General features: G+C 48.0%; 2 protein-coding genes and 1 long non-coding RNA gene across 12 annotated transcripts in view; 2 read left to right on the top strand and 1 right to left on the bottom strand.

Annotated features, from left to right (window-relative positions):
* Nucleotides 1-8,369, bottom strand: part of RNF185 (ring finger protein 185) — a 29,426-nt gene extending 21,057 nt beyond the window's left edge. For 3 of the 10 annotated variants that reach the window (XM_060401328.1, XM_012098067.4, XM_004017488.5), the window contains exon 1: nt 8,239-8,369. The gene's annotated coding sequence lies outside the window, so the exon portion shown is untranslated. Of the gene's footprint in view, nt 1-2,344; nt 2,510-8,238 lie in introns of all 10 variants that reach the window. The other 7 variants (XM_027956809.2, XM_012098068.4, XM_004017489.5 and 4 more) reach the window with 4 other exon arrangements.
* An 84-nt stretch (nt 8,370-8,453) lies between these two features.
* On the top strand, nt 8,454-12,968 carry LOC132658053 (uncharacterized). The gene is made up of 2 exons (XR_009597062.1): nt 8,454-8,688; nt 11,958-12,968. It is a non-coding gene; the product is annotated as an uncharacterized LOC132658053 (long non-coding RNA).
* Nucleotides 12,969-15,414: 2,446 nt separating this feature from the next.
* On the top strand, nt 15,415-20,995 carry PLA2G3 (phospholipase A2 group III). Its single transcript, XM_012098065.4, has 7 exons — nt 15,415-16,089; nt 17,139-17,271; nt 17,514-17,648; nt 17,958-18,247; nt 18,913-19,042; nt 19,152-19,268; nt 19,838-20,995. The coding sequence occupies exons 1-7, from the start codon at nt 15,576-15,578 to the stop codon at nt 20,049-20,051; spliced, it is 1,533 nt and encodes a 510-aa protein (XP_011953455.2). The 5' UTR covers nt 15,415-15,575; the 3' UTR covers nt 20,052-20,995.
* Nucleotides 20,996-21,005: the final 10 nt, after the last annotated feature.

The raw sequence follows: 21,005 nt of genomic DNA, 5'->3' as shown, positions 1-21,005 counted from the left end.
AGCAATCTGATTAAAGAAATCTATACTAACATGTAATGATCCTTAGCATAATAATTATTTCAGACATTTCACATTTTAAAATTTTATTGATTTATATTTTTAGTGAGTAACATTCATGTGGCTGAATTCAAAAGGCACAAAAGGATCAGACTGAAAAGTCTCTCTCATCCATGCAACCTAGTTACTCTGTTCTCGGCCTTGGAGAGCAATGGTTCTAGACTACATCTTTCGGACATATTCCAGCACAGAACTGCTAGGTCAAAGGGTATCTAAAATTTCTAATTTTGTACCAATGCCTTTGAAAAAGCATGTGCCAATTTTTACTCCCATGAAAAATACAGAAGAGTGCTTGTTACTCCCATCTTTGCCAACAGTATACATGTTTTCAAAAGAGAACGCATCCTAAGTCTCGTGGGGAAAATAGGGTAATTTTGGCAGTTTGGGAAGATTTTAAATTCACTAATTCATCTGCTACTTAACTATTAAAACCCATTATATCCCATGCACTGGACTAGGCCTTACAGATGACAATTTCCAAACATAACACATATTTGAGTGGAAATTCTAGGCTCAGCTGTTTCAACTTTCTTACACTGTCTTCAATTATTTGTTTTTCGGTGGGGTTTTTTTTTTTCCAGTTATTGTTATTGTTTTTTTTTTTTTCTTTTTCCTTTTTGTGTTTGTGGCTGTGCTGCGTGGCATGCAAGACCTTAGTTTCTCGACCAGGGATCACACCCACGATTCCTGCAGTGGAAGCACAGAATCTCAACCAGGGGACTACCAGGAAAGTCCTATCTTCCATCATTTCTAAATCAAAAGTGTTTTAACTTGTTTGGCATCAAGTGTCAATGATTTTTCTTAAAGCTTACCAGGTTTCATAGGCAAGGATAACCCAGCACAAACTTTCAAGGACCAAAAGGCTGCCTTCTGTCATTCCTTATACCACTGTCTTAAAATGTTAACTTTTTATGGGCTTTTGTCCTTAAAAATCATCATGGCACAGAATATGATGGCTCTGGGTTCAGATCTCAGCTCCACCACTTTATGACCTCAGTGATTTTCTTCTCAGGCCTTTTTTACCCATCTGTTAAAATGGGGCAATTACCTTCCTCACAGGGTAGCTGGAGGGATTAAAGAGAGAAAACAATGAGGGCTGGCACAGAGTTAATCCCCCTCCACTGTGCGGTTTCACAGAGCACACTGAAGGTGTAACTGCTTCTTCAGACTCCCCACGGAGGTATGCAGTCAGCAGGTATTTATTTGATTAATTTGCTGAATGAATGAGTCAAAACTTCCCTTCCTGAATGAGCATCATTCCTTGAAGGCATTGTAGGTGAGACAGCAGAACTGTGTATGAACAAATCCAGAACAGGACACGATTTTTGGCCTGGGCAAACTCGGACTTCCCCCAACAGTGTTACAACCAGGAGGGAACTGTTGTATCTATTATCAATACGAGTAACATCGGCTGACACTGTGCTCAGCCCTTTATATGAACTGTCTCATTTAATCTTCACAACCTGCCTTCTAGGTAAACACTCCCCACCATATATAGCACCCCCTGCGATGTTAGACTGAGGTACAGAGTAGTTAGGTCATTTGCCCACGGTCACAGCACCAGTCACAGGCAAAGCTTTCAACTCCCAAGCCACTGTGCTCAATTAAGTACCTCGGTGATTCATTTGTGTGTCCTCTCAAGTCCAGACCCAGACTCTAAGTCCCTTACTCAGCACAGGGCTAGACACCTCAAGAGCACCTCATAACTGTGTATGGGTTGAACTGTACAACTCAAGATGAGTCACTGTAGCCAACTAAAGCTGTAGAAAATCAGTGTCCTAAAAGCACAAGACATTCTTCAGGGATGTTTCTCAGAACTGGAAATGTTACATAACTATTTTAGAGTAATTTTTTTCTTAAGCATTGTCCAAAACTCAACAAATGAAAGAAAAAAAAAAGATTACAGATATGGGACCATAAGAAGTTCAGGTTTCCCTAGATTAGTGCCGATCTGTGTTAGAGACAAGACTACTCACACAAAGGATCAATTATTCACTGAACTGCCTTGCTTACTCCAGTCAAACACCTCCTAGCGTCACATGCACAGTACCTGACACACAGTATATATTCAATAAATATATGTCAATAAACAAAGGGCATTTGACACTTGCAGTTCAAACCAACATAACTGGATAAAACACTGTATCAAAAAAAGGTCTTCAGAGTGGACAGGTCCTAGTCAAGCATGGGCAATTTCTAGGATAATACAGTGAGAGGAACAATCTAGAGCTGGAGGGCCTAGTCTGATGCTGTCAGCTGGACCTCTCAACTAGGCCAGGGTCCTCACCTGCAAATGGGGTGATTGTGTTTGTCCTTGCTTTGTCATCCAAAAACTTTTCAAAGTGAGAGTTCTGCTTTGTTTTCACGTGGCCAGTGAATTCTTATTCAATTCAGATTCTGCAAAATCTCATTAATTCAAATTTTATCTGAAGCTGAGGACCTCTGAAAAACTCTAAAGATAGAATATCAAGAAAATGAATAAGGTCGACAAGATTTAATTAGTTAACAACAAACCTAAGAGTTTTAATAACGTCAGCATATACTTGACAAAAACAATGATCCCACTTCTCCTAAGGAGGACCATCAGAAGAGCATGTATAAGACAGATCAGGGGAGTTCCCTGTCTAGCGGTTAGCACTTTCACTGCTGTGGCCTGGGTTCAATCCCTGGCCAAGGAACTGAGATCCCACAAGCCATAGGCCAAAGAGGGGGAAAAAAAAAGACGTTATCAACAGAGTAAGAAAGCAACTTACAGAGTGGGAGAAAATATCTGCCAGTCATGTATCTGAGGGATCAATACACTGAATATATAGAGAACTCCTAAAACTCAACAGCAAAAAAACAATCTAATCCAAAAATGGGCAGAGGACTTCAAAAGACATTTCCCCAAAGAACATATACAAATGGCCGATAACAACATGAAAAGATGCTCAACATCACTAATTATGTGGGAAATGCAAATCAAAACTGTGACATGCTATCTCATACCCATTAGGATGGCTACTATCAAAAAAAAAAAAGAAAACCAGAAGATCACAAGAGCTGGTGTGAGGAGGTGGAAAAATTGGAACCCTTGTACACTTTTGTTGGAATGTAAAATGGTTCAGCTGCTGCAGAAAACTGTCTGGCAGTTTCTGTATTCTGCAAAACGTTTAGTATGAGCACAAATTACTTTCACAATTAGAACTACTGATGTGGGGACTTCCCTGGTGGTCCAGAGACTAAGACTCCACCTTCCAATGCAGGGGGTGCAGGCTTGACCCTTGGTTGGGGAGCTAAGATACCACATGCCTTTGACCAAAAAATTTAAAAGACGCAAAACATAAAACAGAAGCAATACTGTAACAAATTTTCAATAAAGACTTAAAAAATGGACATTAAAAAATTTTTTTTAATTAAAAAAAAAGAAGAAGAAGAATTACTGGGGTGTGTGCGTTTTCCAGACTTTCTAGTGAGAGCCGAATGCTCTGGAGTCAAGAGGTGTGTGAGGGCACTGGTAGCTCTGCCAACTTAGGCAGCGGCCCAAGGCCACCACCAGTCCCGACTTTGCCAACTACCTCTGACTCCTCGAGTCCCTGCCTGTGATCAGACAAACACAAGAGTAGCTCCGGAATGACAGCATCTCCTAGTGTTCTTATCATGTCTGGGGTGAGGCTGCGGTACCCCTTTCACTAGACGCGGCCATCCCAGCTCTGCACAGTCAGCAGTGGTTGGGGCTGAACCAAGCTCTGAGTGGTCAGCAGTTTCAAACGGCAACTTACTCTGAACTTCATGCTCACTCAGTTGTGTCCAGCTCTTTGGTGACCCCATGAACTGTCGCCCATCAGGCTACTCTGTCCATGGGATTTTTCAGGCAAGAATACTGAAGTGGGTTGCCATTTTCTCCTCCAGGAGATCTTCCCAACCCAGGGATGGAACCCGTGTCTGCTGCATTGGCTGGAGAATTCTTCACCGCTAAGCCATTGGGAAGCCCCTTCAACATGTCCAAATCCAACTGCATTCAGATCAGGGAGTTACTGGCATTGCCTCAGACTGTGCAGTTCAGCTCACACTGAATTACTTCAAGGGGATTCAAGGGATCTGCAAACTCTGAATATTTACATGCAAAATTGTACACAACAACAAGTAACTCAATTACAAAAGGGCTACGGGTCTGCGTAGACATTTCTCCAAAGAAGATACAAGGATGTCCAATATGCATGTGAAAAGTTATTCAACATCGTCAAGTCTCAGGGAAATTGGAAATGCAAATACTACTATAATGAGATGCCACATCACACCCACTAGGGTGGAAAAAACAATAAAATAATAAAGGACAATAACAAGTGTTGAACAGGGCGTGGACAAAATGGAATTCTCATATATTGCTAATGAAAATATAAAATGGTGAGGTGCTGTGGAAAGCAGTTAGGCAGGTCCTCAAAAAGTTAAAAAACAGAGTTGCCATATGACCTAGCAATTCCACTCCTAGCTATACACATCTAAAATAATTCAAAATATGTTCAAACAAAACTTTGCAAATGAACGTTCAGAGCAGCACGTCATTAACAACTAAAAGGCAGAAACAACTTAAATGTCAATCAACTGACAACAAAACACAGTACATCCACGCAGTGGAAAATTACTCAGCCGTGCAAAGGGATGCAGCACTGACACACGCTATGACACGGATGAAGCCTAAAACATTACGCTTAATCAAAGAAGCCAGAAACAAAAGGCCACAGACTATGGGATTCCAGATTAGTGGCTGCCAGGGGGTGGGAAGAGGGAAGAACAGGGAGAAACTGCTAACATGTACAGGGATTCTTCTTGGGATGATGAAAATACTCTGGAATTCAAACAGTGGTGAAGGCTGCATAACTTTGTGAACATTCACACATTAAAATGATGAATTTCATAATATGTGAATTTTATCCCACCCCCCACCCCCACCAAAAAATTTGAGAGACATCTACAAAATAATTCGCCAGTTCTCTTCAAAAATTTACAGTCGGGCTTCCCTGGTGCCTCAGTGGTAAAGAATGTACTTGCCAATGCAGGAGGCACCACACTGATCCAGGAAGAGCACAAATGCCAAGAAGTGCTTACACCTGTGCACCACAGCTATTGCGCCTGTGCTCTAGAGTCTGCAAGCTGCAACTACGGAACCCACTTGTCCCAACTACTCCAGCCCGAATGCCTAGAGCCAGTGCTTAGCAACAAGAGAAGCCACCACAGTGAGAAGCCCGCACACCACAACTGGAGAGTAGCCCCCACTCTCGGCAACTAGAAAAAAGTCCACATGGCAATAACGACCCAGAACAGCCAAAAATAAATGAATAAATAAATGAGGTTTTCTTTTTAAAAAAAGTTTACATTCATGAAAGCCAAAAAAGACTGAGTAACTGTCTCAGATTGAAGAGACTAAGAAGGCTTAATACTAAAGGCAATGTGGGAAACTAACTGGACTGGATCCTGGTACAGAGAAAGGATATTTGTGAAACAAATGGCAAAACTTGAATAAAGCCTATAGATTAGTTAGTAGGACTGTATTTATGCTAAATTTATTAGATAATTTTATCATGGTTATGTAAATGTTAACTTAGGGACAGTTGGGTTAAGAGTACGCTTGAAGTTTATGTATTATTTTTGGAAGTCTAAAATCATTTCAAAATAAAAAGAAAAACAAGTATATGGAGCAGGTCAGCGGTTGGCAAATTTTTTTCTGAAAAGCACTATATAGTAAATACTTTAGATTTAGCAGATCAATGGTTTTTGTGGCAATTAACTCCACTTTGCTGCCAAAAACAGTATGTAAGTTAACAGATGTGGCTGTGTTCCAATAAAGCTTTATTTATAGAAACAGATTTGATTTTCTTATGATTTTCACATATCACAAAATATTCTTCCTCTTTGGATGTAATCTACACCATTAAAACATGTAAAAACCATTCCCAGCTCACAGGCCACACAAAAACAGGCAGTGGGGTCAGATTTGGGCCACAGGCCAAAGACTGCAGACTCCTGCTCTAGGTCAGAATTTGCCAGTGTGCTTCAATTACTCAAAAAAAAAAAAAAAAGTGCTTCACATCAATTTTGGCAATACTAGATTAAACAAGGTTAGGCACATTTCTTATCAACGTCTCAGTGCTTTTGACAAGATACTACACACTGAGAAGCTCTAAGAAGGGATACTCATACATAGCTTTTTCCAAACTTACTTTAACCACAGAATACTTTTTTCAGAGGCTTCTCTTCAGACTATCGGCCTGAAGAACACACTATGGAAATGCTGATTAAGGTACTTTTTTAAAAGGAAAACTTCAGATTGAAAAGTTTTAAAGATACCATCAAATTAAAACCATTTTACTCAGCACCTAGATAACATCTGAATAAGCACTTCACAACTTAAAAAAAAAATTCTAGGAAACACAAAAAAGGGAGGAAGAATAAACACAAGCAGGAAGTCTTGGCTCAAATCCAACCTTTTTTTGGCAAAGGCATGTCAGCAGGATTGGGTCATAACATGGAACCTCTGTTCCATTGGGCAACCAAAGCATTCTAACTGGTTTTTAAAAAGGGATCTGCTTGGAGTTTTGAAAATCACAAAATAAGGAGCTCTGACGTTTAATTAGAAAACTAAAGACATGCTAGAAGCATTATCTACAGATCACTGGTGAGGATGAACTGGCAAGTCAAGTCCCTCAAAGGACTGGTTTTAATGCTGAAGTTAGCCAACAGATTGCAAAAATTCTCTCAGTAGACACATCATCTATAACAACACACCGCTAGAGAGAGGAAGAGGGATTTATGTCCTAGGGCTGGGGGGAGGCTGGCCTGAACAACCTCAAGGGGGTCATTCAGACACAGGCTCCTCAACTCTGAGTCCAAAGAGTTTACTGGCTTTTCCTCATCAATCACAAAGTCTTCAGATTCATTTCCAAGTTGTTCTAGGAAAATAAGCTCCAAATCGAGGGGGTGGGGACCCTGCTTAGTTATTCATTCAACAAACATTAATGGCCCTGATCAGATGGGCCATTCCAAAGTCCTTGAAAAGGATGGTACATAGAACAAGGAAGAGATTACATAAATTCAAACCCACTAGCCTCACTATTAGGAGATGTAGGCTGGGGAGACGTAGATGTTAAGAAAAGAGGGCAGAAAAAAAGAAGTCAGCACCAGAGAAGACACAAAATAACGACTTACAATTAGCCACTTTAAAGTTGAAAAGGACTTTCATCTAAAAACTTCTTCGACAGGAAGTACACCACCTCTGGAGGAAATTCATTCCATTGCTGGTCCCCTGTGACCAGCCTTAAGTTCTTTTATTAAAATCTTGTCTTCCTGTAGAATCCACCTATTGGTCCTAGTTTCTGCCTCTTTCAACAGCAAAGATGAAGTGGAAGCTCTCTTCACCATAACAATGTTTTTGATGACAGTTCCCTTCCAATGCTCTTTTCTGAGCTACACGCCATCCCACCCTCTTCCAAAGATACTGAAGGAGTTCCAGTTGCTTAAAGCAAAGAATGGGTTTCTAGAACCCACAGCAAGCACTTACCATCAGTGGGCTTCAAACATGGGTATGCAGAGGACCCCCGAGGAGTATGTTCAAAATGCAGTTTCCCCGGTTCCGACCCAGATTCTAAATTAGAGCTCTTATTTGAGTCCTGAACTGTGAAGTATACACCCCATGGCATTTCAAAGCACAGGCTGTGAGAACCGTATTTAGAGAAACTGCCCTGTTTTACAAGTGAGGAAACTGAGGCCTGGTACGGGGAAAGGACTTGGCACGGAAAGCACGACTGGCTGTTGGCGGAGAAGTTTCCAACTCTGGTCTCTCACTCCCAAGCCCAACTCTATTCAGCGCGCTTCCCGGCCTCGGCCTCTCCACTGGAGGCAAACTCATTAAAAGCACCCCCTACGTGAGAAGCGGCCTCGACTGGGAGTCTGAGTGAGTTCCTGACTGGAGGGGAGAGTTAGTGGGAGCCTTCTCTCTACTTAGCCCTCAGTTTCCCCAAACTGTAATCACTGGACATAATCCTGAACTCCCTCCTGGGACAGAGGGCCTGCGCCAGAGTCGGGCTTGAAGTCTCTGCGTTCCTTGGCTCAAGTGTCGAAGTCCGTAGGCCCAGTGAGGGCGGAAACTGGTCCCCGTCCCTCAACCTGGGCGGCCCCGAGCTGACCCCCCAACCCCTTATGTACCTGCCTCTGCTCAGTTAACGCCGCCAAGGCCGCTCCAGCCTGTCAGCCCGTCGGTCGCTCAGCCAGTCTCTTACCTGGGTCAGTCTGTCCGGCCGGACCTCAGAGCCCTCCTACGCGGACTCTGGTCAGCTGACGCAAAGCCGCCGCTTTCCGAGGAACTTCCGGCCCAAACCGGAAGAGGTTGGTCCACTGCGCTGTGCTCCGGGCCAGAACCTGGGCTCTAAGGTTCCGCCTGCCGGGAGGAAGGAAAAAAACACAAGGACTGTCTGGAAGCCTTTGAGAAAGCCGAGGTGTGACCATGGAAAGCTCAGACAAGCTTGGAACATTTTGGAACGGAATGTGTAAGGATAATGGGAATCAGACTGACGAGAATATGTCAAAGGATACATGAGCTAACTTGAAGATCCCTCTGGCCAAATTGGAGGAATTTGAGCAAAATCCATGATAAGAGTAACAGAGTATATAACTGATTGACTAAAATGGTAACCCAATGAGTCTTTACTGATATAAATAAAGAAGTGATTAAATAAACGGGGGAGGAGGAAAAATTCTTCCTTTTAGTAGACTCTGTGTGTGTGTGTGTGTGTGTGTGTGTGTGTGTGTAAGAGAGACAGAGAGAGAGCCGTGTTGGACTTTCTGACCCCATGAACTGTAGCCCACCAGGCTCCTCTGTCCGTGGAATTTTTCAAGGCATGAATACTGGAGCGGGCTTGCTATTTCCTACTCCACAGGATCTTCCCGACCCCAGGGATGGAACCTATGTCTCTTGCCTCTCCTGCATCGGCAGGTGGATTCTTTACCACTGCGCCACCTGGGAAACCCTTTAGTAGAATGCTGACTAACAAATATGATGGAGTTAGAAAACCAGTAATGGATGGTAAACCTGGAGGAACAGGATGGTTACACAGTAAAGGGTCTCCCATAAATTACTTATTGACTGCAAAGGGAAAATAGGAATTTTACAGAGGTTAGCCTTGCAGGCAACCCACTCCAGTACTCTTGCCTGGAAATTCCCATGGGTGGAGGGGCCTGGTAGGCTGCAGTCCATGGGGTCTCAAAGAGTCGGACAGGACTGAGCGACTTAGCAGCAGCAGCAGCCTTGCAAGACAAGTGAATCAAAATGATCAGAGTTAACATCACCAGTTATAGGTCAAGTAAAGATCATGTGTCTCCTGGAAGAGATCAAATTTGAATATGGACATGGTTTTGCTGTTATTACAAATTGTATCAGTGTTAAAATTTCTACATTTGATCATTGTATTTCTGTTATATGTTAAGAGAACTCCCCTTTTCTTAGGAAGTACTCACTGACTTATTAGGGATAAAGGGCACAATGTCTCCAACTTAATTTCAAATGATTCAGAAAAAATGTATAAAATTGAGAGAATAAGCAAATGAGGCAAAATGTAAACAAGTGGTGAATCTAGGTGAAGGATATGTGGAAGTTCCTTACATATTTTTTGCAACTTTTTAGTTTTAAATATCAACTGAAGAAACTCTCTTGACACCTGGTTCTACGAGGATTGAGTCATTAGCCACCGTAGTCTCTGACCTCCGACACACAAAGAAAGGAGTTTGGGGGTGGAGATCAGAAACGAGGCACTCTGCACTGGGAAAACGGGCAGAACAGGCCTTCAGATGGTTAGGTATTTTCAGGAGAAAATTTTAGGAGCCTGACTTCTTGCATATTATTATAGCTAGGAAAATATTTGTCATTAACTGACTTATGTATTTCTCGTGACTTTCAGCAAATTTCTATTAAGATGTGTACTTGATTGCACCTAAGTTGTGTCCGACTCTTTGTGACTCTATGGACTGTAGCCCACCAGGCTTCTCTGTCCATGAGATTTCCCAGGCAAGAATACTGGAGTAAGTTGCCATTTCCTTCCCCAGGGAAGCTTCCTGACCCAGGGATTGAACCTGCATCTCTCGTATCAGCAGGAAGATTCTTTACCACTGAACCACCAGGGAACTCCTGACTGCACACACAATTTTAGATTTATACAATTTTACAATTTATATATGTGATTTTAGATATAAAAGTCACATATATACCAACCTCCACTATCATTTGGGAGCAGTTCCTCTAAGAGGCTATCTCCTCCTGGGCTATAGTCCTTAGTAAGTCCTCAATAAAATTGGAACTGACCACTCTCATACTGTGTGTTTTTATTTCACTTGACAGAAATTATATAAAAATTAAAATTTACCCTCAAAATGAGGGGAGAGCCTGGGTCCTAGCCAATTTACTTATTTACGTATCAAACATTTGTGTGCTTGGCATGGTGAAGCAGTAGAAAAGAAGACAAGATCTTTGCTTTCATGCCTAGCAGGCAAAATGTTAAACATACAATAACAAAACTAATGGGCTACTTGGCTTGAAAATATTAATAGCAAACATTTACCGAGCTTGCCTAAGCACACTGTGCACAATGGTTCATTTGATCCTCACAGCAGTCTTGTGAATGGTTTTGGTCATTACCTCTGCTTTACAAATGGTAAAGAAGAGCTTTTAAAAGCTTATGCAATTTTATCATTTAATTAACAGTCTCTAGATGACATACTGAAAGATGATAGAGCTGCAGTTCGCACCCAGACATTGCTCTCTGGAGTTCTTAACACTCATCTTCATTGTTCCATTAATTCAACAAGCATTTTTTTATTAAGTGCCTACCATTATCCCAGGGACTGTCTGAGGGGCTGAGTCTGACTAGGAGATGAAGGCAGTAGATGAAATAAACTCATAAAGGAAATTCCTTATCTGCCATCCTTCTCTTCAAGTTCCTGCAGACACAGGAGATGATTCTAGTCACATGAACCTGGATTTGAGTTCAGGCTCTGAGAAACAGAAAAGTAGTCCCTGATATTCAGGAGCTAGGCTGACACTCACAGGGAGCCCTTGGTGTTCTGTTCACCATAAAAGCAAAGCACAGAACATCAGCATCAGGCAAGGCCACTCCATGACTGTGATGGATCAAGACATTAACAAAACCTTTCATAATCATGTCTGAATCAGACAAAACGAAGAACATCGTCCAAAGCACAAGAATGACCAAGTATTTCCCTACCATGGCTTATATAGAGATTGCTATTTTTTCGTCAATTACAGCTTTAGCCCCCGTCTAGTCCCTTGTTCTAGATAAGATTTACCAACATACCCAGTCATACACAGCATCTGATCCAAATTAAAACGCTGCTTCCTTATTTAACTATAGTGGATTTACAATATTGTGTTAGTTTCAAATGTACAGTTTCAAATTCTTTTCCATTATAGGTTATTACAAGGTACTGAATATACTTCCATGTGCTAAACAGTACATCCTTGTTGTTTATTTCAATTTTTAAAATTTATTTATTTTTTAGCCACACCAAGCAGCTTGTGGGATTTTAGCTTCCCCCCAGGAATCAAGCCTGATCCCTTGGCTGTGAGAGCACAGATCCCTTATCTATGTTATATATAGTTGTGTCTCTGTTAATCCCATCCTCCTGATTTATCCCTCTTCCTCCCCTTTCCCCTTTGATAAACATAAGTTTGTTTTCTTCATTTGTAAGTCTGTTTCCATTTTGTTGTTAAGTGAATCTGTATTATTTGTTTGGATGCTACATATAAGTGATATCATATAATATTTGTCTTTCTTTCCCTGACTTACTTCATTTAGTATCACAACCTCTAGGTCCATCCATGTTTCTGCAAATGGCAATATTTCATTCTTTTTAAGGTCTGAGAGTCCCTTGGACTGCAGGGAGATCCAACCAGTTGATCCTAAAGGAAATCAGTCCTGAATATTCCTTGGAAGGACTGAAGCTGAAGCTGAAACTCCAAATACTTTGGCCACCTAATGCAAAGAACTGACTCATTGGAAAAGACCCTGATGCTAGGAAAGATTAAAGGCAGGAGGAGAAGGGGATGACAGAGGATGAGATGGTTGGATGGCATCAGCAACTTGATGGACATGAGTTTGAGCAAGCTCCAGGAGTTGATAATGGACAGTGAGGCCTGGTGTGCTGCAGTCCATGGAGTTGCAAAGAGTCAGACACAACTGAACAGCTGAACTGAACTGAGCTGAAAGTCTGAATAATATTCCATTTTGTATATGTATGTATATGTATATATATGCATGTCTTTATCCATTCATCTGTTGATGGACATTTAGACTGCTTCCATGTCTTGGCTATTGTAAATAGTGCTGCACTGGGGTGCATGTATCTTTTCAAATTAGACTTTATATCTTTTTCAGATACATGTCCAGGAGTGGGATTGATGGATTATGTGGTAATTCCATTTTTAGTTTTTTGAGGACTCTCCAAATGGCTTTAAACAGTGGTTGAACCAACTTAGATTCCTACCAACAGGGTAAGAGGGTTCCCTTTTCTTCACACCCTCCCCAACATGTATTATTTGTCATCATTTTTATGATGGCCATTCTGAGTGAGGTGATGTAATAATTTATTGTAGTTTTTATTGACATTTCTCTAATAATTAGTGATGTGAAGCAGCTTTCCATGTCATTGGCCATCTGTATGTCTTCTTTGGAGAAATGTCTGTTCAGGTCTCCTATCCATTCCTTGATTGGAAGCCCTACTTCCTAAAGCCTATCCTCAAGTTACTCTCACAAGCTCAAATCCTAAATGACCTTCCTAAGACTGTGTTACTGAGATGCCCTAGTGTTTCTCAGAGTTCACATCCCCCGCTTTGCTGTAACAAATAATAAACCCAACTTGTTCAGCCACGGGCGTGTTTCTGCTGATCTCTGATTGGAGAGTGTCCAAAGGTCCGATGCTTACTAGCTGTGTGACTTCAGACAGAAGTGTCACCTACAGAAGCCTCCATTTCCTCCCCTTTTGAAATGGAAAGATTTAGTCCTACCTCAGAATGTTGTAAGGAAAAGGAACAGGCTTAGCACTGAGTGAGCTCTCAGTGTACTTTAAAAAAATTCCTGTTCGAGATGCAAACTATTACATATACAATGGATGAACAAAGAAGTCCTATTGTTTTGCACAGGGAACTGTATTCAATATCCTGTTCTAAACTAAAATGGAAAAGAATATGAAAAATAATGCGTGTGTGTAATTGAATCACTTTGCTGTACTACAGAAACTAACACAACACTGTAAATCGACTACACAAGAATCAAAATTCACCCTCTGCTCCGAGGCCGCTGAGGGGTGCCCCCGGGGGAAGCACGGCCCCAGAGCCTGTCCAGCTGACGTGGCTGCCGGTTAATCTAAAGGGAAAATCCAGTGACCCCTCCCTCAAGGCCCCGGGCAGGCCCCAGCCTGCCTCCCTTTGGGGCCCAGGCAGGAAGAGACCTCAAAGGTCAGCTCCACAGCACCCCGCACTGAACAGAGCAGGAAGCTGAGACCCCGAGAGAGGCAGGGACCAACCTGCAGTCACATCGCCCGGCAGGGGCCTAACCAGGACTCCCTGCCGCAGATGCTGTGGCCCTGAAACCTCGCGGATGCGCCTTCTTCTGGCTTCAGTGACAGCGTTTCAGATGCTAGGCACTGTGCCCAGGGTCCTGTGAAGTGGCCACTGTGAGTATGCCCGTCACACAGATGAGAAGATGGAGGCTCAGAGAAGCTGAGACTTCCAAGCCTGAAGTCACACTGTGCCAGGACCCAAGCTTGATCTGTCCCACCTTGAAAGTCTGGTTCCTGCCCGGGGAACCTCCCAGACTCCCTGGGTTGTAACCAGCACGAAAAGGTTCTGTAATATAAAAAAGGAGGGCAAGGTGTGTGACAGGGTCTTACGCTGGGAAAGTTCCCAGAACGGTGGGAACATCAGACTTCTTCCCAGAGGGACCCCCTCTGTGTTCAGTCCCTGCCTTTGGGAACCCCAGGCATCCCTATCCTTCCAGCCACCACTTGTTCTACCCTACACTCCCTTTCCCAGCCTCTGGAGAGAAGGAGTTTGGATGCTGGGCGCCCCTCCCCCTCTCCCCCTCCTCTTCACTGTCCCCACCTATGACCTTTTGAGCTACAGACCCAGACTGGTGCTGAAGCCAGAGATGCGTTTGCATAGCCTGTAGCTTCCTTCTCCCTCCTCTGCCCTGGGGAGCTCCCCTTCCCCACCTCTGCCCCCACTGGGGCCCTTCTTCCTGGAAGAGACCCAGGTGGAGATTGAGGGGATGTTACGGGAGCAGTAGGCTGATGGGCAGAACAGAAGAGACACTGTCCCAGCCGGCTCTGACCTCCCCGCAGAGCCCCCAAGAGCTGCACTCCCAGCCTCTAACCTGTCCCGAGCTGGGCTCTGACTGTCAGCTGAGGTTTCCTCACCCTCATTGATTCTCAGTTTCTTCATCTGCACGTGGGTTGTAAGTACCCAGCTTTCCCAGTTGGTTGGAAGCTGAATAACACATCAGCTTTGAGATACAGGAACATCCGCTGGGTGTAGCCCCTCCCTGATGCAGAGTCCACCCAGGTCTCTTGCAGGACACAGGATGGCCTGCCGTGTCCCCAGGTGAGTGCAGTGCGAGCATGGACGTGCTTGCAGTCCCAGCCCCCTGGTCCACCTCCGGGACCTCCATCTCCTCAAGCCCGAAGTATCTGCCCAGCCCAGAGTTGCTTTCAAAGTCTGCGGTGGCTGTGTCTACACCGTCAATCAGACCAGGAGGGCTGCTACTGGGCCACGCTTGTGCTTGGAGTCCAGGAAGGGGCAGGCCTGGGACTCTGTTCCCTGAGTGTGCTGAGTGCCTTTCCTAGAACCAGGACTGGGCAGGGGGAGCACCCCAATCGGCCGGAGGATGGATGCTCCCTTTCCCGGAAGCCTCAGAGCTCCCGGGCGAGGGGGTGCCACAGAGCCCCAGCCCTGCCCTCGTCTCCTTTACCCAGCTTTGGCAGAGCCATGTGGCCTTCCGCCAGCTTCGCGGAGGTGGGCATGGCAGCCATCCCTGAGGCGGGGTGATGAGGCGAGTTCAGGAGCCTCCTCTGAGCCCCTGGACACTCCTCCCGCACCCAGGGAGACGCAGACATCCCTCCTGTCCCCCTCCCCCAGGTCCCAGGGCTTTGGCTCCTACCGTCCCCATCCAGGAGGGCTGGGCCGGCAGCGGCAGGTGACTGAAAGGCGTGGAGGAGAAACCCCGGCTGCGTGGGGGCGTGGGCCCCGGCAAGTGTACTCCTCAGCCAATCAGCGGCCTGCCTAGCCGGTGGATTCGGTTACAAGCCCCGGATCACCTCATACTCCAGCCTGCTTCCTACTCTTCCCAAAGCTCCATTCTTTGGTGCCGCAGCACCGGCTCGGCTGGCCCCCGCTTCCGCTCGGCGACTGCAGAGTTGCTGCCTCGTGGGCCCACCAGGGTAGGCTTCCCGAGGGCTTTGTCTGGCTGGGCCAGGGCAGGATGGGGGTTCTAGTGGCACTGTTGAGGGTGCTGAGCTTCCTGGGAGTGGTTCCGGGAGGCTCCCCTGCCCTGCACTTGCACACCACCTCCTGCCACTTGGTCAGGCCCATCGCCAGCATCCCTTTGGGATCCCTGAGCTTCCTGGGCAAGGATGTCCAGGGACGAGCTCTGTTCCATGCCCGCTGGGATGGGCACGGGAGATTGCAGGTGTGTAGCCGGCAGGATGAGCCAGAGCTCACTGCAGCCTTCCGTGCGCTCTGTGCTGGTGAGCTCACCCGGGGCTCCTTCATCCACACCCCTGGACCTGAGCTGCAGAGAGCCCTGGCCATCCTTCAGAGCCAGTGGGAGGCCTGCCAAGGGCCTGCTGAGAGTCCAGCGGGGACCAGGGAGAAGCGAGCCGCAGGACAGAGTGGAGAGCCTGGCATCCGGCACCAGCGGGTGAAGAGGGGCTGGACTATGCCTGGCACGCTGTGGTGTGGAGTCGGGGACTCTGCCAGGAACTCCACGGAGCTGGGTGAGACCTCGGGGTGTGGACTGGGTGGCTGATGGGGGAGGAAGCGTAGGCTTTAGCCCTGGCATCCACTCTCCAAGGCTGCATGTCCTGAGGGAGTGACTTAGCTACTCTGAACCTCAGTTTCCTTATCTGGAAAATGTGCGCACGTGCTCAGCCGTGTCTGACTCTGTGCGACCCCATAGACGGCAGTCCACCAGGCTCTGCCGTCCCTGGGATTTTCCAGGCAAGAACACTGGAGTGGGTTGCCATTTCCTTCTCCAGTGCATGAAAAGTGAAAAGTGGAAGTGAAGTTGCTCAGTCATGTCCAACTCTTAGCGACCCCATGGACTGTGCCCATGGGTTGGGCTGAGCCAAAAAGCCATTACCCAAGAGGAGGATTTATGGGTTCAGGATGCCCAGCCAACTGGACGAGGAGACCCAAAGGCTTGGGTTCAAATCCCAGCTTAGTGCTTCCAAGCTGAATGAGTCACTTCCCCTCTCTGAACCTGTACAGTAAAAGTGATAACTCCCTCCCAGGCCTGCTGTGTGCTGGGGTGGGAAGTGCCAGACGTTTGGAAGATGCTCAGTAAAGGGCGTTATTGCTCGGGTGGTGGAAAGCACGCATGGCTTTTTTGCACTTCTCGGTACAGCTGTCTGCGCTTACGTGCAGAGGGCTGGGGGAGGACTTGGCGCTTACATTGGAGCAGGTTGGCATCCTGACAATGCCTCATCGCGCCAGTGAGGTTGCACCCTACTGTTTGCCATCCCATCTCACACACATTCGGAACTTTGGAGTTTTACTTGGGATGCGAGCCTGAGAACTCTAGAGGCAGACACCTGTTCACCTGAGAAAGATTTTTCCAGGGACAAGGGCTCCTGGGTGGGCTCCCTGGCACTTGGCGTTGCCCAGCAGGGGCTGTACCGGGGTGTTCTCTTCAAGTGTTGGAACTGTGAGTCCCATAGAGGGAGACACAGAGGTGTCTCTGCTCCCGACACCATGTGGGCAGAGCTGGCATGTGGTGCCCAGAGTCCTGGGACTGCTGAGCCAGTGCCCCCTTTGCTCCCTGCAGGGGTCTTCGAGGGCCCTGATCTCTGCTGCCAGGAACATGACTACTGCCCCCAGACGGTCTCACCCTTCCAGTACAACTACGGCATCCGGAACTACCGATTCCACACCATCTCCCACTGCAGCTGTGATGCCAGGTTAGTTAGCGGTGGGCAGGGAGGGCTGGGAGCTCAGGGTGGGGTTATCCAGTTACTGGGTGCAGAGTCTGGGCTCCAGAGAGTCCCAAAGGATCAGCCAGCCAGACTCCCCTGTGCAGTGGGGAAGCTGTGGTTTAACAGGAGGTGAGATTCTCGGACCTCGCGTCACCTGTCTGGTAGTGGTGGCTGGGTGGTCTGGGAGAGGAGCCAGGTCCGGGGACTGAGCACTGGCTCTGGGGCAGGTTCCAGCAGTGCCTGCAGAACCAGCGGGACTCCGTCTCCGACATCGTGGGCGTGGTCTTCTTCAACGTGCTGGCGATCCCTTGCTTTGTGCTGGAGGAGCAGGAGGCCTGTGTGGAGTGGTACTGGTGGGGCGGGTACGTTGCTTCCCCTTTTGACCCCCTTCCCAGCCAGGGTGGGGGAGCTGGGGCTCCAAGGCTGGGGGGGAGGCCGGTCTGTATGTCCATCCTCCAGGGAACCATGTCTCATCCTGTCCTCCCTGTCCTCTCCTCAGGGAGTGGGTGGGGGCCCAGGACACAGACATTCCCTGGGTGCCCCGCACAACCCAGTGGGCTGTGGGATGAGGGGATGGGACTGGAAGAGCCCTGATCTCCATGGAGATGAGCCTGGGGCCGTCTGGGAGGGACGATTCTGGGTGACCAATGCCACCGTGTGCTGCCTCCCAGGTGTAGAAGGTACGGCTCTGTGCCCCTCGCTCGTCTTCAGCCCAGGACCCTCTACAATGCCTCTTGGAGCTCCCCTGCCATCCCCTCAACTCCCAGCCCCCAGAACACAGCCCCCAGCCAGCCTCAGCTGATGCAGCGTCCTCAGAAGTGGCCAGCACAGCAGAGAGAGTCCAGGCACCCCAGTCAAGCCAAGGCCACAGCCCTCCAGGCCCCTGTGGCCTCCCCTGGGCCTGCCATGCTCCCCAGAGTCCAGCTAGAGGTCACCGATCCAGGCCTCCAGGGGCCTCAGGGTGAGCGCAGAACCTAACCTAACTTTGGGGGCACCTGAGGTAAAGAGGAGCCTCTGTATGGGATTGGGGGGACCCTGTGTTATTTCCTTTCTTGCTCTGAACTCCTTCCAGCGACTCCCAACTTCACCTATCAAACCACATTACAGCCAGAGGGATTTTCATAAGCTGCAATCTTGACCAGGGGACTCCCCACTGAGCCCCCACCACGGAGACCCAACACCCAGGGGTCTTTGGGTGCTGGTCTTGCAAACCCTACTCCCCAGTCAAAATTCAAGCTTCACAAACTGCATTTGTTTCCTCTGAAGCTGCTTGCTCTCTCCTGCCGGTGGGCCTTTGCACATGCCGCTCCTGCTCCCAGGGGCATTCTCCCTGAGTCTTCCTCTTTCAGCATCAGCTTAGCAGCCTCTGCCTCCAGGAAACCTTTTCTGAGCACTCTTACCTTTCTGGGCTTCCGCAGTGGCAGTACTGCTCCGTGTGTGTGTGTGTGTGTGTGTGTGTGTGTGTGTGTGTGTGTCTCCTCTACGTGTGAAGCACTCTGAGAGCACAGAGGACAGGAGATGAAGGGACGCTGTGTGTATGGGACTGAGCCTGTGCCAGAGGGCAGCGGGCACCAGTGAGACCTCAATGTGGGACGGGGCCCCCCTCACCACTGCACCTGCCCCCAGGTGTCCACCAGGCCTGCCGCAGCTTCCGCCACCTGGACCGGTGTGAGCATCAGATCGGGCCCCAGGAGACCAAGTTCCAGCTGTTCAACAGCGCCTGGGACCCCCTCTTCCACTGCAACTGCACACGCCGGTGAGGCCTGCTCGCACCTCTGGCGGGTGGGCTGCCTGTTGCCAGGCAGCGGGAAGGGACTCCAGGCTGGGAAGGCCCTGCCCCAGTCTGAACCTGCCTCTGTCCTCAGGCTGGCCCGCTTCCTGAGGTTCTACAACCCACCCGTGGGTGCCATCATGCTTCAGGAGCTGCTGGGAATGACCTGCTTCAAATTGGCCCCTCCGCTGGACTGTGCTGAGGTCAAAGAGTAGGTGACGGAAGGGCCAGGAGGGACGTGGGACTTCTCCAACGGGGTGGGTTGCCTCTCCCCTCTTTATGCACCTGGGCTGAGAGGGTGATGGAGCGGGTCAGGGGCCCACATAGGTTGCATCTCAGCTCCGTCATCTACTTCCTGTGTGACCTTGCCAGCTGAGTCACCTGTCCACACCTCCATTTCATTACCTGTGAAATGGAGGCAGACACCAGGGCGTGTTGTGTGTGATGTGTGTAGGCAAGGCCTGCAGAACAGCTAGTGAAGCGCCTCCTGAACTCTTCCTCCTAAGCCACAATCTCATTTGAATTCTGATCCTCAAAACCAACTCCTTGTTACTTTTCCTATTTCATATGTAGGGAAACTAAGGCTCAGTGGCCCAGGTTTCTGCAGTCATCTAGGGCAGAAGCCAGCCTCTAGGTACCAGATTAGGTACCCTGCTAAGTGTAACCGCTCCCACCCCAGCCCCATCCTTGCTCCTCTCTGGGTCTTGGTTGCCCTGTGTGCAGAGCAGGGTGGGTTTCTTGCCAGCTATGACCCCCTGTCCCCCTCTTCTGTCCCCACAGCTGTTCCAGTGACCCCAGGGCCATAAGAGTGTCAGCTTGGCACCTGCGGCAACTTCAGCAGAGGCGACGCCAGCTCCAGGGGTCGAGCGCTCACCACAGGCAGGCAAGGCCTTCAGAGCACCCAAAGGCCCCCACGTCATTCTACGACCGGTGCCTGCAGCTGACCCAAGGAGCTGGAAGACCCAAAGGGCAGCAGAAACCCTGGAACCAGTGACCTCACTTCTTGTTCTCCTGGGCGCTAGATCGGACCCAGGGCTTTGCTGGGCCCTGCGGTGGGGCGGGTCTCAGCTTCCCCTCCATTGTGAGACTGAAGTGTGGACAGGCTGTTGTGGACAGACAGAGGGCCGCATGGGTAGGGTTGGAGGGGCCAAGGCCCAAATGCTGGACCATGTCTCCTGCTGTGCTGGGTGATCTTGGGCTGGTGACACAACCTCTCTGTGCTTGGATGTGGTATTCAGGAGGCTCCTTCTGCTGCCCCAAGCTTGGGCCTTCCCAGGGAGTTAACAACCAGATGGGAAAGAGGAGAGGGTAACATTGCAGAAGCCCCAGGAGGTACCAGGAGGAGGTACACTTATGTCCATGTTGTGAAATTAACACATGTCTCAAAAGAGTTGTCCAGGAAAACCCCAGAGCCTGCCTGCTGAGGTCTAGGGGCAGAGGGTGGTGAAGGAGGGATGTCACAGAAGTGCCTGTGTCTGAATACAGGATGGGGGAGCTAGAGAGGGGCTTCTTAACTCCCCTCCTCCTCAGGGGACCCCTTCTATTAACAGCTGCTATGCCCTTCCCAGCCCAGCCCTGGCCCATTCTTTCTGCCCTAAACCTAAATTCAGATCTTCCCTATGCCCTTGAGCAAGAGACCTCCTTCACTCTGAGCCTTAGTTTCCTCCTCTGAGAAACAGGGGTGTAGACAGCAGCTACCTCATAGGGTTGTTGAGGATTAAGTGAACCAACTCCCAGACAGCACTCAGCACCCAGTAAATGTTCTCTCCCTCCAACACCCAGCCAAACTGCACTTAGACAACTGATTTGCAAAGGTTCATAGCACCTCTTGGAGGCCTCAGTTTGTTCATCTGTGAAATGGGGCTAAGAACTGCACTGAACCCAGTGCCACAACTCAGGCTTATGGTGCCAATTAAAGGAGCTGGCATGTGTAACATATACAGCTGGT

The sequence above is a fragment of the Ovis aries genome, chromosome 17, assembly GCF_016772045.2.
Source record: "Ovis aries strain OAR_USU_Benz2616 breed Rambouillet chromosome 17, ARS-UI_Ramb_v3.0, whole genome shotgun sequence".
In the NCBI taxonomy this organism is placed as follows: Eukaryota; Metazoa; Chordata; class Mammalia; order Artiodactyla; family Bovidae; genus Ovis; species Ovis aries.
The sequence above is the reverse complement of the archived record's forward strand: the minus strand, read 5'-3'. Positions and strand labels throughout refer to the sequence as shown.

Coding starts and splice junctions, on each gene's coding strand:
- PLA2G3 (XM_012098065.4), top strand. CDS start 15,576: ATGGGGGTTCTAGTGGCACTGTTGAGGGTGCTGAGCTTCCTGGGAGTG. Junction 17,272..17,513: donor CACTGCAGCTGTGATGCCAG/GTTAGTTAGCGG, acceptor GCTCTGGGGCAG/GTTCCAGCAGTGCCTGCAGA. Junction 18,248..18,912: donor AGGCCTCCAGGGGCCTCAGG/GTGAGCGCAGAA, acceptor ACCTGCCCCCAG/GTGTCCACCAGGCCTGCCGC.